At 31.6% G+C, this 16,950-nt stretch overlaps 1 protein-coding gene across 1 annotated transcript in view; it reads left to right on the forward strand.

Moving 5' to 3' along the window:
* The window catches only part of LOC147078304 (acyl-CoA Delta-9 desaturase), a 34,660-nt gene that overhangs the window by 6,518 nt on the left and 11,192 nt on the right, over positions 1–16,950 (forward strand). The window contains exons 2-3 of the mRNA XM_085960524.1: positions 1,935–2,087; positions 10,899–11,029. Coding sequence (XP_085816650.1) covers positions 1,943–2,087; positions 10,899–11,029 — 276 coding nt within the window. The 5' untranslated portion in view covers positions 1,935–1,942. The remainder of the gene's footprint in view (positions 1–1,934; positions 2,088–10,898; positions 11,030–16,950) is intronic.

Genomic DNA, 16,950 nt, shown 5'->3' on the forward strand with positions numbered 1-16,950 from the left:
GTAGCATTTGGTTCTATGTGACAAGAAAATAGCGTTAATATATACGTTTCGTTCATATTACTTACTTACGTACTGCTATTTCAAATTTTACGTGATTGTTCATCTAAATAACTACAGCTCAATGTATACAAAAAGTTATTAATAAATGTTAAAATCAAGACGGTTTTATCTTCGTTCGCCCATGGCAGATAAACGTTACCTCACGAGTAAAACCAGCCATATAATATATGAATATGCAATTCGAAATAACTCATGAGGGTAATTAATTCATTTATTAGCCTCAGTATTATTTTTAGCTGTATTTTCATATGTTTAAGTTATATACTTCAAATGAAGGTTTTCTTTGACTTTATACTGTAGATACAATATTTTAATTTAATACCAAAACGTGCAAGCATAAAAACTTTACGTTGCATCTATTTACATTAGTAAATACTTAAAGTCTTTCACACATGAATAAAATTAATAAATTCGAATGAATGACATTACATTTTCGTTGAATTAAAATGAAAATGTTTTGACCTTTCGACCCTAATATACATTTTACATGAATTATTTAAATAGTTTTTTTGCATACATAAATTATTTTTAATAGTTTTTTGTTGGACATTTTTTAATTATGATTTACGTACACACTTAAACATTATCACACTTGCAGCAAAAACAATGAAAATCGTTTAAAGATACTTAATTCATTTTCTTCACCGTTGTTGCTTCGCTGAAGTTCATCATACTTAAATAACAACGGTATTAATTTATTTTTATTGCATTTTCGACATGCTATTTTTATTAATAATTAACCAATAAATTACAGATAATATATATTCCGATTGATGTGGCTTATAGCCCTGTTGGGAACTATATTATGTTTTCTAATGGGCGTGTTTCTTGGATGTTTTCTTCTTCTTCTTCGTTTTCTTCTTCTATTCTTAAATCTTGTGTATTATTATTATTGTTAAATAAGATAATACGACTATTGAATTTTCATTTTATTTCGCTTTTCAAAAAATTTGCCGGTAGGACAGGGGTTCATCCAAGCAAAAATTGTTGAAAATCACTACTCTTATAACCAGACTAGGGAATCCAATCCCGAGCTAAAATATAGATCCTGGGATTTCGGGATTACAATTTGACGATCCCGGGATTGACATTTTGTTCGATAGTTAATATAATTTTTTTATATTATACAAAAAACATTGATAAAATCGGTCAAAAATAAATCTAGTATAATTCATACTATTTAAGACATTTATTCTTAATATTGCGTACGTTGAATCTAGAAAATACATAGGTTTAATGGAGTAAATAATATTGTACCCAATATAAATAATAATTTGAAAAGATAACAAAAATAACAAAATTAAAATAAAAAATAACATTGTGTCGACAATAAATACAATATTTAAAAAGATTTAAGTAATTAAAACATTATTCTGAATAATACGCCCGAAGTATTACCAAAGCATGAAGTATTAGTTTTTTTTTAGTTTTTTCCGATGTTGTTACGATTGCGTAAGGCAGCAAAAATGTTTGTTTATTATCCGGTGATTCTCCCTGTGTTGTGGCCCTGTGATGTAATTTGATGTGATATGTCAATTATTGATATAATTAAATGATAATTCACGTGTAAAATTTTATTTTATAATTACTTAATTTAAGTGTGTTTCCTGGCTTACAAAATGGGTTTTTATCCAATATGGCAAAGGGTTGCATGAGACTTGGTTAGGCACCACAAAAGGACGTTATGTTATTATAAGTATTTTTTTGTTATATTTTATTTTCCATAAAAAATGATAAAAAAAATCAATCCCGAATGTTTCGGGATTATGTTTACCAATCCCGGGATACATAGGTATCGAAAACAGTCCGGGATTGGAATCCCTAAACCAGACATATTGACAAATAATATATTGCTGTTTTTCGTATATTTTCAGATAATACAATGGGTGAAGATAAAAAAGCAGACAGGGTAACGAGAAGAGAAGCGAACTGGCCACACGTGTTATTTTACATTCATATTCACGTGCTGTCACTATATGGAGTGTGGCAGGCATTCGCAGAAGCCAGACTCCTTACAACAGCCTTCTGTAAGTTGATTTCATATCGCATCGCATTAACTTGTCTATTGTTTGTAGGTTTTGGACTACACTTGCTGCTGGTAAAAAGTTAGCCCAATCGCTACCATTAACTTGGTCTCATTCCTATCATTGGCGAAGGGTGGAGGTAGACTGTTAAGATCCGACATAAATTTGTCCACAGTAAACTTTGTCAGTCACACGTAATTGTTTTCATTGAACTAAGTTTACAATTTACAGATTGGTTAGTTTTTAAGCGAAAACAAAGTCATAATCGATAATAATAAAAAAATAATCGTCTATCTATAAAATATCTAAAATTATGTTATTAAACCATACATAGTATAATACATAATAATACATACATACATAATAGTAAATTATGTTATTAAACCATACACTCCGAAGGAAGATTAGAGAAGACCTTCGTAAATTCAATGTAAGCCTCATACAAGCAATTGTGAAAGCAGGCAGAAGTGTAAACAAAAACAAGCAATGCTTGTCGATAGGAAAACGTCAAATCACAGCACTAAAAGCAAAAGATGGTTCTATCGTCAGAAATTGGGAACACTTGTTAAGCCGAGTTGAAGAGTTCTACAGTGATGACACTGACAATACGACTATAGACTTAGATCTTCAGAGAAATGGAAATTCGGAAGACCATACTCCCGAAATTACATCCTGGGAAGTAACCCATGCTTTAAATTACATGGAAAGTGGGAAAGCCCCCGGGGAAGACGGTTTAACGATAGATATCCTCAAAAAAGCAGGAAAGGATGCAAATGAAGTACTTGCACAATTGTTCACAGCCTGCATATGCAAAGAGGATGTCCCAGAGGTATGGAAAAATGCCAGCATTGTCATTCTTCACAAAAAAGGTGACAGAGAAAACCTAGCAAATTATCGTCCAATAAGTCTACTCCCTATTCTCTACAAGACGTTCACAAAAATTCTCTCAAACCGTCTGCAAAATGTACTAGACGAGAACCAACCGAGAGAACAAGCCGGATTTAGAGGAGGATACAGCACTATGGACCATATCCAAGTCGTCAGAGAAATCATAGAGCGGTACCAAGAATACAAACTGCCACTATGCATGGGTTTTATATACTATGAGAAGGCGTTTGATTCGATAAAAAAATGTTCAATACTCGACGCACTCAGAAAACAAGGAATCCCTGGACGCTATATAAATATTTTCAATAATATATACAGTAGCGCAACAGCATCTGTAAATCTCCATAAACCATCGCGCAGATTTCCTATCAGCAAAGGAGTCCGACAAGGTGATACAATCTCACCTAAACTATTTACAGCTACCCTTGAAGACTTATTCAGGCAACTTGACTGGAATGACAAAGGGATCCCCATAAATGGAGAATACCTGAGTCATCTGCGCTTTGCCGATGACATAGTAATTTTCTCGCAAGACTCAGAAGACCTCCAAAGCAGAATGCAGGAACTCGCTGAAGTAAGCAACAAAGTAGGTTTGAAAATAAATGTAACAAAGACGAAAGTCATGTTCAACTGCTTTGCAGGCCAAAAAGAGATCCTCATCAATGGCACTCAGCTCGAACAGGTGAAAAGCTACATCTATCTGGGACAACAAGTATCTATAGATGGATGTATATTTGATGAAATTGTTCGCAGAGTAAAGCTAGGCTGGAGTGCTTTTGGCCGCCTGAATAATGTCTTCAAAAGTGACCTTCCACTGTGCCTAAAGCGCAAAGTGTTCAACCAGTGTGTGCTTCCCGTGATGACATATGCGTGTGAAACATGGACCCTAAGTAAAAGAGAGATCCAGAAACTTAGAGTAGCACAACGTGGTATGGAGAGGTACATGCTGGGCATAACGCGAAAGGACAAAAAGAGGAATGAGTGGATAAGGAAGCAGACAAGGGTTTGCGATGTAATAGAGTTTATTAAAAGCCTTAAATGGAGATGGGCTGGACACATAGCTCGAAGAAGAGACAATCGTTGGACAATTCTAGTCATCCAGTGGTATCCAAGAAGTACAAAACGTCCACAAGGTAGACCTAGAGGCCGCTGGATCGATGAAATGATAAAGTTCTGCGGAAGTACGTGGCAACGCAATGCACAGGACCGAGAGAAGTGGAAGCAACTTGAAGAGGCCTTCATCCAGCAGTGTATAGATTCAGGCTGATGATGATGACATAGTTTTGGATATTTTATACATATAATAATATTTTTATCTACTATGGTTTGGTTTAGGCAGGGCTTAATGAATTAAAAAAAAAAAATAACTACCACCATGTGTAATATATATTCTTAATTCATCGAAAACAAATAAGTATGAATGAAAAAGTGTGCACTATTTTGTCAAATCGCCCACAACATACCAAAACTATTATAACTAGGTTTAGACAAGGTTTAATTGATGGTTTAAAAACTAACGAACACCATCTGTATATTCTAGTCTTAGTTCAATAAAAACGATTACGAATAAATGAAAAAGTTTAATGTGCACTATTTATGTCGGATCTTAACAGCCTACCTCAACCCTTCGCCAAATAGGTCCTATTAATAAGGACGCTGTATTTGCGACTCTCTTTCTCTACCCGCTGTAGCAGCTCTGTGGGTTCTCTTTCATCAGTAAGATATTAGCGTGGTATCATCTGCGAATCTTGTTGTTTATTTAATATATTTTTTTCATCCATTATTTTTTAATGTCAACACTCACCTATTTTCGGAATTGGCCAATAAGGATCTTAAGCAGCAGGATACTAGAGTAGAATGGGTTCCAATAATCAAGAAGTTGTTGAGGAGAACGGTGTATATTTAAGAAAAAGACGATTACAGTGTGATACATACATACGATAGCAGATAACTTTTGCCTTCTGGGAATTGTACAGCCTTGCTCTATGCAGATAACTATTTTTACATTTCTTAAAGTTTATAATATGTGCATGCAAATTAAAAACTAATGCCAGTTCCGGCTTCGTTTTCAGAGAGCGCCCAACATTTATAGATTATCTTCCACTAATCTAATAAACTGATGCATTGTTTGACTAAATTAGTACATTTATTTAATATGTATATAGTAAATTATATACATATTAAATATGTATATAATATTATGTATTACGCGCAATGTTTAATATTCAACCGGATTTATTTTAGGCCACAGTCAAACGATCGTTTAATTTTATTAATATAGAGTAATACAAAGTACGCTTCATGCAGTTGATTCGATACAAATACGGTGAAAACGCCTTTCGCTGTTCCCAGGAAAAATTATTTGAAGGTCGTAAGCAAGTGTTCCATGCATCATCAATTGAACTCCTTGGTGGACCGTTATTTATTTTTACATAAAGTTATGGAAATCACCATATTCGGACGCATATAAAGATCCATAAGCTTATTCATAGAGTATTACAATGTATGCTCTAATATGTTACATGAAAGGTTCGTACCATTGAAACTCAATCGAACGAATCAAACCGGACTGTTGGATTTGTTGGATTTGGGACCATTTGGCAGAATGTCCACGGGAAAACTTTTCTGACGACTAATTAGTGTTGCCAATACTTAAATTAATTCAATAACTTATTTGTCTCTAAAACAGCAACACATTTATTGAAATGTGAACTTGTTATGAAATTTTAACCTTATAGGAGGTTCAGTTCCAATGGAACGAACCTAATATGACATTTAATAATCACTGTGACCAAATAATAATTATTTTGTACTTCGGTTCACCATACAACGTTCATATTTAGTTAGCAAGCAAAATTGCGCCGCAAACCAATTTTTTCATTTAAAAAAAAATAGAAACTGTGTGTAAGTATTAAAATATTAAGACGGTACTTCAGTGACACGGCAAATAATTTTCAACTGTAGGTGCGACGAAATTTCGGACTGGCTGGTAATCGCAGAGCGAAAGTCGAGCTGAGAACACGTCAATTTGTTTTGTGATGGCGACGGGGGATTTAATTCTTAAATCGTGTAAAGACGACTGAAAAGCGTTATCCATTTACTTAAAAAAGAAAACATGTCAATGAATATATTATTATTATTATTAGTAATAGAACAATAAACATGACATTAAATGGACGCATGTTGACTTTTTATGACAAATTATGTTTTGTTCTGCACGCGTCATTTGCACAATCTTCGCGTCGCGTAGTCACGATCGTTTTAGACCGTGCCCCAGCTGAAGTATAGCCTTAATTACAAGATTACGGTGGAATTCAGGTAACACTATACCTAGATTGATAACTTGGTAGGTAATTCGAGGATGATTTTTTTATTTACTCCATGGTTGCACCGACATCCACCAATTCTGTCAATCTTGTAAACAAACACCGAAGTTAAAACTTATTTAATACATTAGCAAAATTATATTGTAACTGACTTGTTAAATATTTTGTAAGAAATTAAGATTTGTATTAATTAATATTAAAAAAAATAACCTTGTCTTTCATCAACATTTTGCTGCGGGCGCACCCAAATAGGGTCGTCGATGGCGTCCGCGGGCACACTATTGGGAAAACCCTGACGCACTGACGCAGTGGATATAATATTATTATCGTTACCGGCTAAGCAATCTAATATTTTAGCAGTGAGCTGACGATAATTTTATTTACTGTCAAGTGCAGCTGCATGTTGCAAAATTACTGCATTTTAAGTGACATAATCTTTGATCAGATACGTCTCAAAGGAAAACAATTATATCTTCTGTATGTACAGATAATTAAATTAATACTGTGGTAATATGTTGAACAGGCGTATATAAATGTATCGTTTATTATAATTCATTTGACATATTTTTCATTATTTACGAGTCTATAATCAATAACAATGATTATCTTATAACTAGTGTTAAAATGAAGAGATTCCATTACATAGTTATTCGATCATACGTATTAACGGCCCACATGCTCGTCGTAGGTCAAAATTGAGTTTTTATTGTATTTTCAAACCATGATCCTGGACACTCCTTAAACGTTATAGATAATCTATTTACTTATATAATTTTGAAGCCTTATTATCCTTTATATTTATTTTTAACATTTGATGACTGCATAAAGTATTTTTGTTACATAAAATAGTTAGTCTTTTAAACCTCTCGCTCTAATGTTTTAGAATATAGTCATATTTCGGTACATAACTGTGCAGTGGTGTTAAAATTTTTTACATTTATTAATTTATAAACGCATTTATAAAACCATTAGTATAATTTATATCGACATTATTATAGTGAAATATTTACGATAAAAAATTATATTGATAATTTCTGTGATCCCAAATTTGACAAGAATTACGCATTTTATTATTCAAAAAATCGGCAAGATTAACACAATTAAAGATAATTCTAAAGATACTTATTATAAGCTACGTCTTTGACCATTCAAGTGTGATAAACATCTTATGAATAATGATTGCTTTATAATAATTATTGACCTAAGAATAAGGTAGTGTTTCTTTGAAATACGCCATTTCTTTTGTCATTCCTCAGTGGTTAAGCTACAGCATACGGCCGTAGCCATAAATTAACAAACTATAATTGAAGTAGGGAGTAAAATTATATTAACGCGCGTGTTTGACCATGTACTGTTTAAAAAAAATAAAAATAAAAATCGGTTAGGTACATGTTCAAACACGCACGTTAACATAATTTTACTTCCTACTTTAATTATAGTATGTCAATTTATGGCTACGGCCGTATGTTGTATCTTAACTACTGGGGAATGCCAAAAGAAATGGCGTATTTCAAAAAAACACTACCTTATTCTTATGTCAATAATTATTATAAAGCAAACATTATTCGTAAAATTTTTATCACACTTAAATGGTCAAAGACATAGCTTATAATGAGTATCTTTAAAATTATCTTCAAATGTGTTAAGCTTGCTGATTTTTTGAATAATAAAATGCCTAATTCTTGTCAAATTTGGGATCACAGAAATTATCAATATAATTTTTTATCGTAAATATTTCACTATAATAATGTCGATATAAATTATACTGATGGTTTTATAAATGCGTTTATAAATTAATAAATGTAAAAAATCTTAACACCACTGCACAGTTATGTACCGAAATATGACTATATTCTAAAACATTAGAGCGAGAGGTTTAAAAGACTACTATTTTATGTAACAAAAATACTTTATGCAGTCATCAAATGTTAAAAATAAATATAAAGGATAATAAGGCTTCAAAATTATATAAATAGATTATCTATAACGTTTAAGGAGTGTCCAGGATCATGGTTTGAAAATACAATAAAAACTCAATTTTGACCTACGACGAGCATGTCCCCCCTTAAACTATTTTCAATAAAATACTAGCTACATTGACATATCATATGCACACCATTTCCAATATAATAATAATAATGGTTATACAAACTTCCCAGTACGCGTGCTCGTCATTTCTTGCTTGTGACTAGGGATTCCAATCCCGGGATCCCGAGCTATTTTCAATACCTATGCATCCCGGGATTGATAAACATAATCCCGGGATTTCGGGATTGATTTTTTTTATCCATTTTTATGGAAAATAAAATAAAAGCGAAAATATAACAGAAAAAATACTTTTAATACAAAATAACTACATTAGAAATAAATTGAGTTTGAATGAAGGTTGATTTATACCCATGTGTAGGTTGCCAATTCATTTTATTTTTTCACATAAATTATTAAAAATTAAAAGATTGGAAAAAAACAATGCTTCGCACTATTAACAAAGTTATTCCACCATGATATCATACGTTTTACGGCAGTTTCAGATTTGGCTGACTAATTAGATTTATGAAACGGAAAGGCCATAAGTACGCCATGATTATTTGCTATACTATTTTAAATCTCGCTAATCCATTCATTAAGTCTTTACTATCAGAACCAGCAATCTCCTATTTAATTCTCATTATTATTTTTATTACAATATTATTTACTCCGTTAAACTTGTGTATTTCCAAGATTGAACGTATACAATATTAACAATAAATGTCTTAAATAGTATAAATTATACTAGATTTATTTTTGACCGATTTTATCAATGTTATTTGTAAATATAAAATTTTTATATAAACAATGGAAAAAATGCCAAAATGTCAAATTGTGATCCCGAAATCCCGGGATCAGAATTTTGGCTCGGGATTGGATTCCCTACTTGTGACGGAATTTTGACCATCACAAACAACTGGCAAAAAATGTTATGTTTTAGCATGGATACATGCTTTTGTCTTGAACTCCCGGGCGGATTATTCGTTACGAAAAATCGCACAGGCGTAACGAAAAATAAAGTCACAAAAGTAGCGCGGCCGCCAGAGACTCCAGTCGGCCGCGAACGACGCTTCGAGAATGACGTGTAAACCCGCTACCCGCAATTTATTATATTTTCTTTCGAATTTGGACAACCAGCATTCAAAGAATCAGCAGGCAAAGCATGTTCCATGTTTAATAATTTTAGCGGTCAGGGTTTAACTATTTTTATTTTCAAATTATATTCAAAACCCTGCTTCAAAATGTAGTGTAGGAGTATAACCTATCTAAATTATATTTATTAATCCGTTCTGTGGACACAATGCATCAGTCACATTATATACGGAGTTATAAAATATGACTGTAAGAGATAAAACCTTGTATGTCTTGTACATAATATTTAATTTAATTACCAACTTGGTATTCGCCTTGATCTTGCCAATTCTTCATCCATTGTTAGGGTCGCATTAAAATTCACGTCAATCTTCACACTGATTTGATTGAAACGTTGTATAAAATATAATTAACAATATATTACATGAGTTTACGACCCGTACAATGTACAAACTTCATATAATTCATGAAAATGATACATACAACACTTTGTAACTACGGTGACGGTTTTAGATGACGACGCGTTGACAAGTTTGGAAAACTCTGTCTACACTACATTGTAGTACAGATCAAATTGCAAACTGTATTAATTCGAATACGTCATAATTAGTATGCTATTCTGCTAATACAGCAAGATGTTTATTGTTAAAATGCATATCGTCACCTTACTATTAAAACCTCGTAAGTCTGATTGAGAATAATGTTCAGGGGAAGGAAAAAACGTAATAAAAACAATATTTTGAAGGACAAAAATATAAGAAATAATTACAAGATAAAAAAACGTTTTTTAATTTTCTGTTGAATCATATAAACTTGACATGACTAGCTTAAACGATCAAAATAAATTGTATTTGATAGAAATAATACTGAAATGTCATTTTGACACTCATATTGATTTCCATAGTAACGCACGTATATATTAATAATTTAGTTGTTAGGACCCTAGCAACCAATAATAGTGGATTAGATTACGGATTTCTTCCGGATTAACTTTTCATACAAAACAGAATAACTGAAAATGAATTTAATTCTACTTAAAAATGGCTAAAATTATTTAAAAAATGCATTGGCATCGTGTTCTGATATATTCTAAAAGTTTCAAATGTCTAGCTAGTCGGGAAGTTAGTTAAAAATCGATTGCAAGATTTGTACCGGACAAACAACCACCGGACAAATAAGAATACGACCTAATAAAAACGTTGTAAAAAATATAATTCCCATTCTTATAGAATTGTCGTGATTCTCTTGTGAAAATTTTCAATATATGGTTAGTTATGCTTTTATGATTAAATTTTGTCGAACAAACTTAATGTTTTCCATAATATCTTAATAGTAAGGTGACGATATGATAATATACAAAGAGTGAGAATAATATTATGAACCTCAGTAGTGTGAAGGTATTTTGGCAATAAACTTTGTTTGTTAGCCATATATTATTATAAATATCATTTTATAACCGTTTTTTCTTTTAATTTTTCAGGTTTAGTACTTTCATTATTTGGAATCCTTGGGTCAACATGCGGCGCTCACAGACTATGGGCTCACGGGACTTACGTGGCGAGTATGCCACTGAAAGTTATCCTCATGCTGTGTCAGACCCTTGTTGGACAGGTGAATACATCTTACATTCTTGTAACTAAAATAGAAACCTATGCGTGCAATTCATGTAACTGACGAGTAGTGTTGTACTGCTGTCCTGCTAAATAAAAAGACAGATTTTATATGAAATGAGAACCCAAGTTTTAAACTACCTTTTTACTCTTATATTGTCTAAATTATTGAATTGTTTTGACATAATCTCTTAATAGACAGTGTATATTTACTAAATACTAAATATTATTTAGAGATTATGCCAAAACAATACAATGATTTTCAATTTCGATTTATTTTTTAACAAATTGAGGACATTACAAATCGTCTCTGTTCTGGCAGAACACACTAACTGGAGAATACTAGTTTTGAGTAATTTGACTTTGAAGTTGTTAAAATGTTTGAAATGGTCTATCATGTGAGTTTATTATGTAATCGTAAAAAGGATGACTTTAAAATAAAGACTGTTTATTTATTAAGAAGGTTTCCAGGCGGTAAAGTTTGAAATTAGGACCATTTTGGAATAACTAACTCAATATCAGTGTTGCCATCTTTTTCTATGCTGATTATAGTAAAAAGGCGTAAAAATTATAGCATTTCTAAAAAATGTATAGTACAGGAACATTTTTCGTCTTGAATACTTTAAAATTATAGTATTTTGGTATATTTGGCGTAAAATAATAGTATTTTACAATTTTCGCAGAATTAAAATTATAGTATTGTACTATAATTATAGTACGGTTGGCATCACTGCTCAATATGTCATTTTTTCGAATTAGTGTCTTTTGCCAGAACAGTGACGAAATTATAAGTTTAAAACGTTCAAAACATGACATGAAACATTATTATAATGAAAAAAAGTAATAAAAACGATAAAAATTAAAATATAAAAAGAGAACATAATAATATAAACATACAAAAGCAGTAAAAATACAATTATACATATATAGAAGTTCAAAAAGTACACCGAGTTTGCTAAGAATTTATAAAATAGCTTCCACCTAAATTCACCATCACGCAAGTGGAATATATCAACACCCGAAGCAATTTGGTTGAACATAGTTATCACCCTACCAACTGGCATTACCAGTGGCAGGTTGGTTCTGCATCACAATATAAGAGAAAATGTAGTTTAAATCTTGGGTTCTCATTTCACTAAAATAAAAAAAACTGTCTTTTTACTTAGCATAGCAGTGTAGTGAAGCCGACGCTCCACCGCTTCTCCAAACAATTTACATCAATCTTATTTTAAACGCAATAATTTTGATTCTGAGCTGTTTTTTTTTAACTTGGAAACAATCGAGAACCAGTAAACTGTGTGTAAAATATCAGTTAGATTCCTGATCGATTATCGGGAAATATTCTCCATCAATGACATTACAGTTACGAAATGTTCAGTACGTATCTGTTGAAATATTAACTATTTTATTTAGCACTAAGTCAATTTGAATGATAATAATACTATATAATATTTAACTAAAAATATTTCGGGGTATGTTAGTGATATATGCATGAATTAAAGTTTGTAAATAATGTACATACGGTACCTACATACATAATTTTGAAAACACTCATGGGAAAACATAGCCAATAGAAAAAATCTTTATTTGAAAAAAGTAAGACACCCAGCAGGAATCGAACCTGCGTCTCTTGGGTATCGCGCCCTGTGCATTACCACTGTGCTACGACTACCATGCTTAACTGCGAGAAATTTTAACTATTGGCCTTTTTAATATCTGCTCATAAGCGCTCTCCAAATTCAGTTAAGGTAGGCGATCGGTTTTTGTATTCTATAAAGTATTTATTACTTTAATTACTAACCGACGTCACGGATCACTCCAATATTTTTCTGTTGTAGCTTACTTGAACTTGCTAATAATTTTAATTAACTATTTTCTTTTCAACGAATAATTCACAAGATTTTAAGAATGCACCAAAAAGATTTTTTCTATTGGCTATATTTTCGAGTGTTTTCAAAATTATGTATGTTCAATAATTAAAATGGTACATTCTTAAAATCCTGTGAATTATTTGTTGAATAAAAGAAATAGTATATACGGTAATTATTTTAATTAAAATTTAAAAAAAAAACCTTATTGCATTTCGTGGTTACATTATACTTTCAAATTACATATTGTAAATATGCTACATTTATTTTATAGTATATTTAATTAAATGTTTCATATATTTGGTATAGAATAATATTTTCCATTGGGGTTTACAATTGACTCATAATTTTGGGGGAAATACAACATTTTGCAATTTTGCATATATTTGTCATGATAATATTACGGCCATGTTCATTCTTCACGTTTTGTGAAATAATTTTATTGTTTTAATAACAAATGTAAATATTGTGAAACATATTATCTATAAAATAGGTAAATCAATATTTTCGATATGCGTTGGTAATTATAGTAACCTACATAATATTATTTTATTAGTAACGATGTTAAATTTATATGTGAAATTTACTGTTTATGTTCATTGATAATTATTATGTACTTAACTACATTCTGCCGAATTTCGAAACTGTTATTAAATCACTTTCACACACGGATATGCACTGAAATTTCTATTGCAAAATAATGTAAACATATAGCAGTTGAATGTTTCGAGAAAATTATTTTGCTTTCTAGTATAATATTTAATGACACAGTCTAGACCAGGGATGGTGAACCTATGGCACGCGAATGTTTTGTGTTGAAGAGAAAAAAAAGAGATAAATATAATTGAAAAGATATTTTTTTACAAAAAAATTTACAAATACCTAAATATATATTAGGTATATAATATTAAAAATGCGTATTTTCTTCGGTTTTTAATAATAAGTAAGTAGCTATATCAATCGATGCGCAAACGGAAACGATAAAATTCATGCATAAATGACAGATCGCGTTGTATAGGCAGGCATCTGATACTCTTGAAAAATCAGCATTATAATAATGTAAATTGCATAGATGGGTCCTTAGGTTTTATGCGTCACACATAATAATATTATAGCATTGATCTCATCAGGCGGCGGGATAAGCCGTGTCGCGAACCTTTGGTTTTAATCGATTTACAATGCTTGAGAGTGACTTGAGACCACTGTTTGTAGCGAGAGGATGCCTCTCTGATCCGAGAAATTTTGGCGTCAATTTGTCCGTAAAGGACCAAACTAAGTAGGTATTACAATAATATTACTCTCGAACTCAATTGCTTACACTTTTTAAACTGTTTTAATAGAATTCTTATAACTATTTTTTCATTTTTTTCGTGGTCGAACTACTCGAAAAACTGCTCGGCACGTCAGACAGTCAAAAATTAATATTTGGAAAATTTTGGCACGTGTATGTAAAAAGGTTCGCCATCCCAGGTCCTAGACTCTTATGCGTTAGACATCCCTGTGAGGTACAATCGTAGGTTAGTTAAATTATTATTAGCGTTTTCTACCAATCAATCTGAAACCGAATTATAATGAAACATTAATTTACAACAATTTATTAATATGAGATTTTTTTACTTCGGAAACTCGTTTCTCATATTTCCGCGGAGAGATTGTGCTTTGCAATTTCGGGATCCCTCTAGATTTGGCAATATTTGAATCATGTAATTACTTTATTACCACGTTTTTCTTAACTCGTATTCTTATTTGTCCGGTGTCCGGTTGAGTACAAATCTTGCAATCGATTTTTAACTAACTTCCCGACTAACTAGACATTTGAAACTTAGAATATATCAGAACACGATGCTAATGCATTATTTTAATACTTTTAGCCATCTTTGCGTAGAATTGAATTCATTTTCAGTTAATTCTGTTTTGTATGAAAAGTTATTTCCGAAGAAATCCGTAATCCAATCCACTATTATTGGTTGCTAAGGGGAGGGGGGGGGGGTCCTGACAACTAAATTATTAATATATACGTGCGTTACTATGGAAATCAAAATGACATTTCAGTATTCTATATTTGTTTTTTTGTTGCAAAATACCAAAAAAATGATTTGTTGACAATCGCCTTATTTGTCGTAAATTATTAATACATAGAATTGTCAAGATTATATGATTCAACAGAAAATTTAAAAACGTGGTATATAAAAAGTTATTTTTATCTTGTAATAATAATTATGATTTTTTACAGGAAATGATTATGTTATATCATCTAAATGTATTAAAGTAGTTATCATAAATTATTACAGAATCGAAAAAAAATAAGATATAAAACTTAGTTTTAATTTTTACTAAATCGTTAATCAGGTCAGTATAAATGTATTTTTTAATATAAGTAGATTAAATGAAATATGGCCGATCATTATTTTATTAGAAATTACAATTATCATTCGCTTTTCCTCCATCCTTGCGGCATGTGTAATTCTTTGCTCCGGGAGCAGGTGATCAAATATTTAGAGGACACCATTATTTACATGACTCCAAAAAATATTTACGGGATACTTGCCAACGTTTTACGTAAATAGAAAATGGCATTTATATTTCCAGAGCCTTCAAATGCATAATTAAAGTCACACCATTAGTTTCAAAATTCATTAATTTTAGAAATTAATAGAAATGGATATTTAAACATTACATTAGTGACAATAACTTTCAAAACTAAACAATAACAATTTAATCCGATATATTATTTACTAATTAAGTAGGTGTGTAATCATAATCAATTAAGAGCCATAATTATGGAAGTGAAACGTCATACAACAACGTAAATACAGATCTGCAAAGACCCATAACCAAAATAGTTGGGAAGTTGTGGTACTAAAGCACGTACACAGAAAATTGGTATGCGTGGGTCCATTTTGAAAAATGACCACTTAATAAATTATTATTGATTTTTTAAGGCGGCGGGGGCAGGTTAACAAAATCTAGCTGGTGCCACTGACTTCTGTACTAACGTCGCGGACCCCTAAACTTTTCCGGACAATTACCCCATACCAGACACTGCAATTTTAATCAAGCGTTCGTGTCGTCCGCTCTGTCTTGCCTTTTAAACATGCCGCGTCAGAATATTAAAGGCATCGCATCAATTCATGAGTGCCACGGATCTTCCTCGGACACAGGCCTTGCGTATGGTAGAATACCTAGAGGTGTGGGGATAACCCTTAGCGAAGTCTGTTCGATAGTCCAATCATCCGGGTCGCAATTCTCAGTCATGAAGACCTGACGAAGAACAAAAAATATTCCATTCGTCTAAATTATGTGTATGCCCACGCTGGCCAAGCATTTACGCGTTAGGTTTATAATGCCGTAGGTCCCGGGTTCAATATTGTTTTTCAATATGTGTTTGGACCTAATAGGTTGACCAAGTGTCTAACATCCATTTCTCGTATAAACAAAAAACCTGTTAATATAATACAACCTTCACTCTTTGTACGCCTATATTATGATATCATTACGATCGAACATGGCAAAAGTCTTTAGTTTTAACACCAATCGTTTTAGAGACAGGAATGTGTTAATTATATACCTACCTAAATATATTATTTTTATATTGAAGACTTTGGAAGTATGCTTTGAATGTTACAGAAATGATCGGCCAGTATTGGAAAACTTTCCGAAAACGAATAGTATCGACTGTTCTTTTAAAAAATAATAACTATGAAGTCATAATATACACATAGCATAATAATTATACAACGAAGTCCCTTTTTGCCCAAGTTATAAAGTATAATATATTATCACGCATTCCTATTATTTTTTTATTATAAAACCAGACAGTAAATTAATTAATGTGCATTAATTATTGTTGAAACATGTAAAATATGTAATACATATTCAAACTTGGTCGGGGGCAATTATTGTTTCACCTTTGTTATTCAAACGGAAATGGGATCATTTTTTTCTTCTTCTATAAATGTATAGATTTTTTAACAAAATGTGTACGTGTATTAATATGACTTTTACCTACAGTGTTTATTTTTTGGATAATATATTGTATTTAATTATGGCTTAA

This window comes from Rhyacophila brunnea, unplaced genomic scaffold (assembly GCF_057557595.1).
Source record: "Rhyacophila brunnea isolate RB1 unplaced genomic scaffold, BYU_Rbru_1.0 scaffold_11, whole genome shotgun sequence".
Lineage (NCBI taxonomy): Eukaryota > Metazoa > Arthropoda > Insecta > Trichoptera > Rhyacophilidae > Rhyacophila > Rhyacophila brunnea.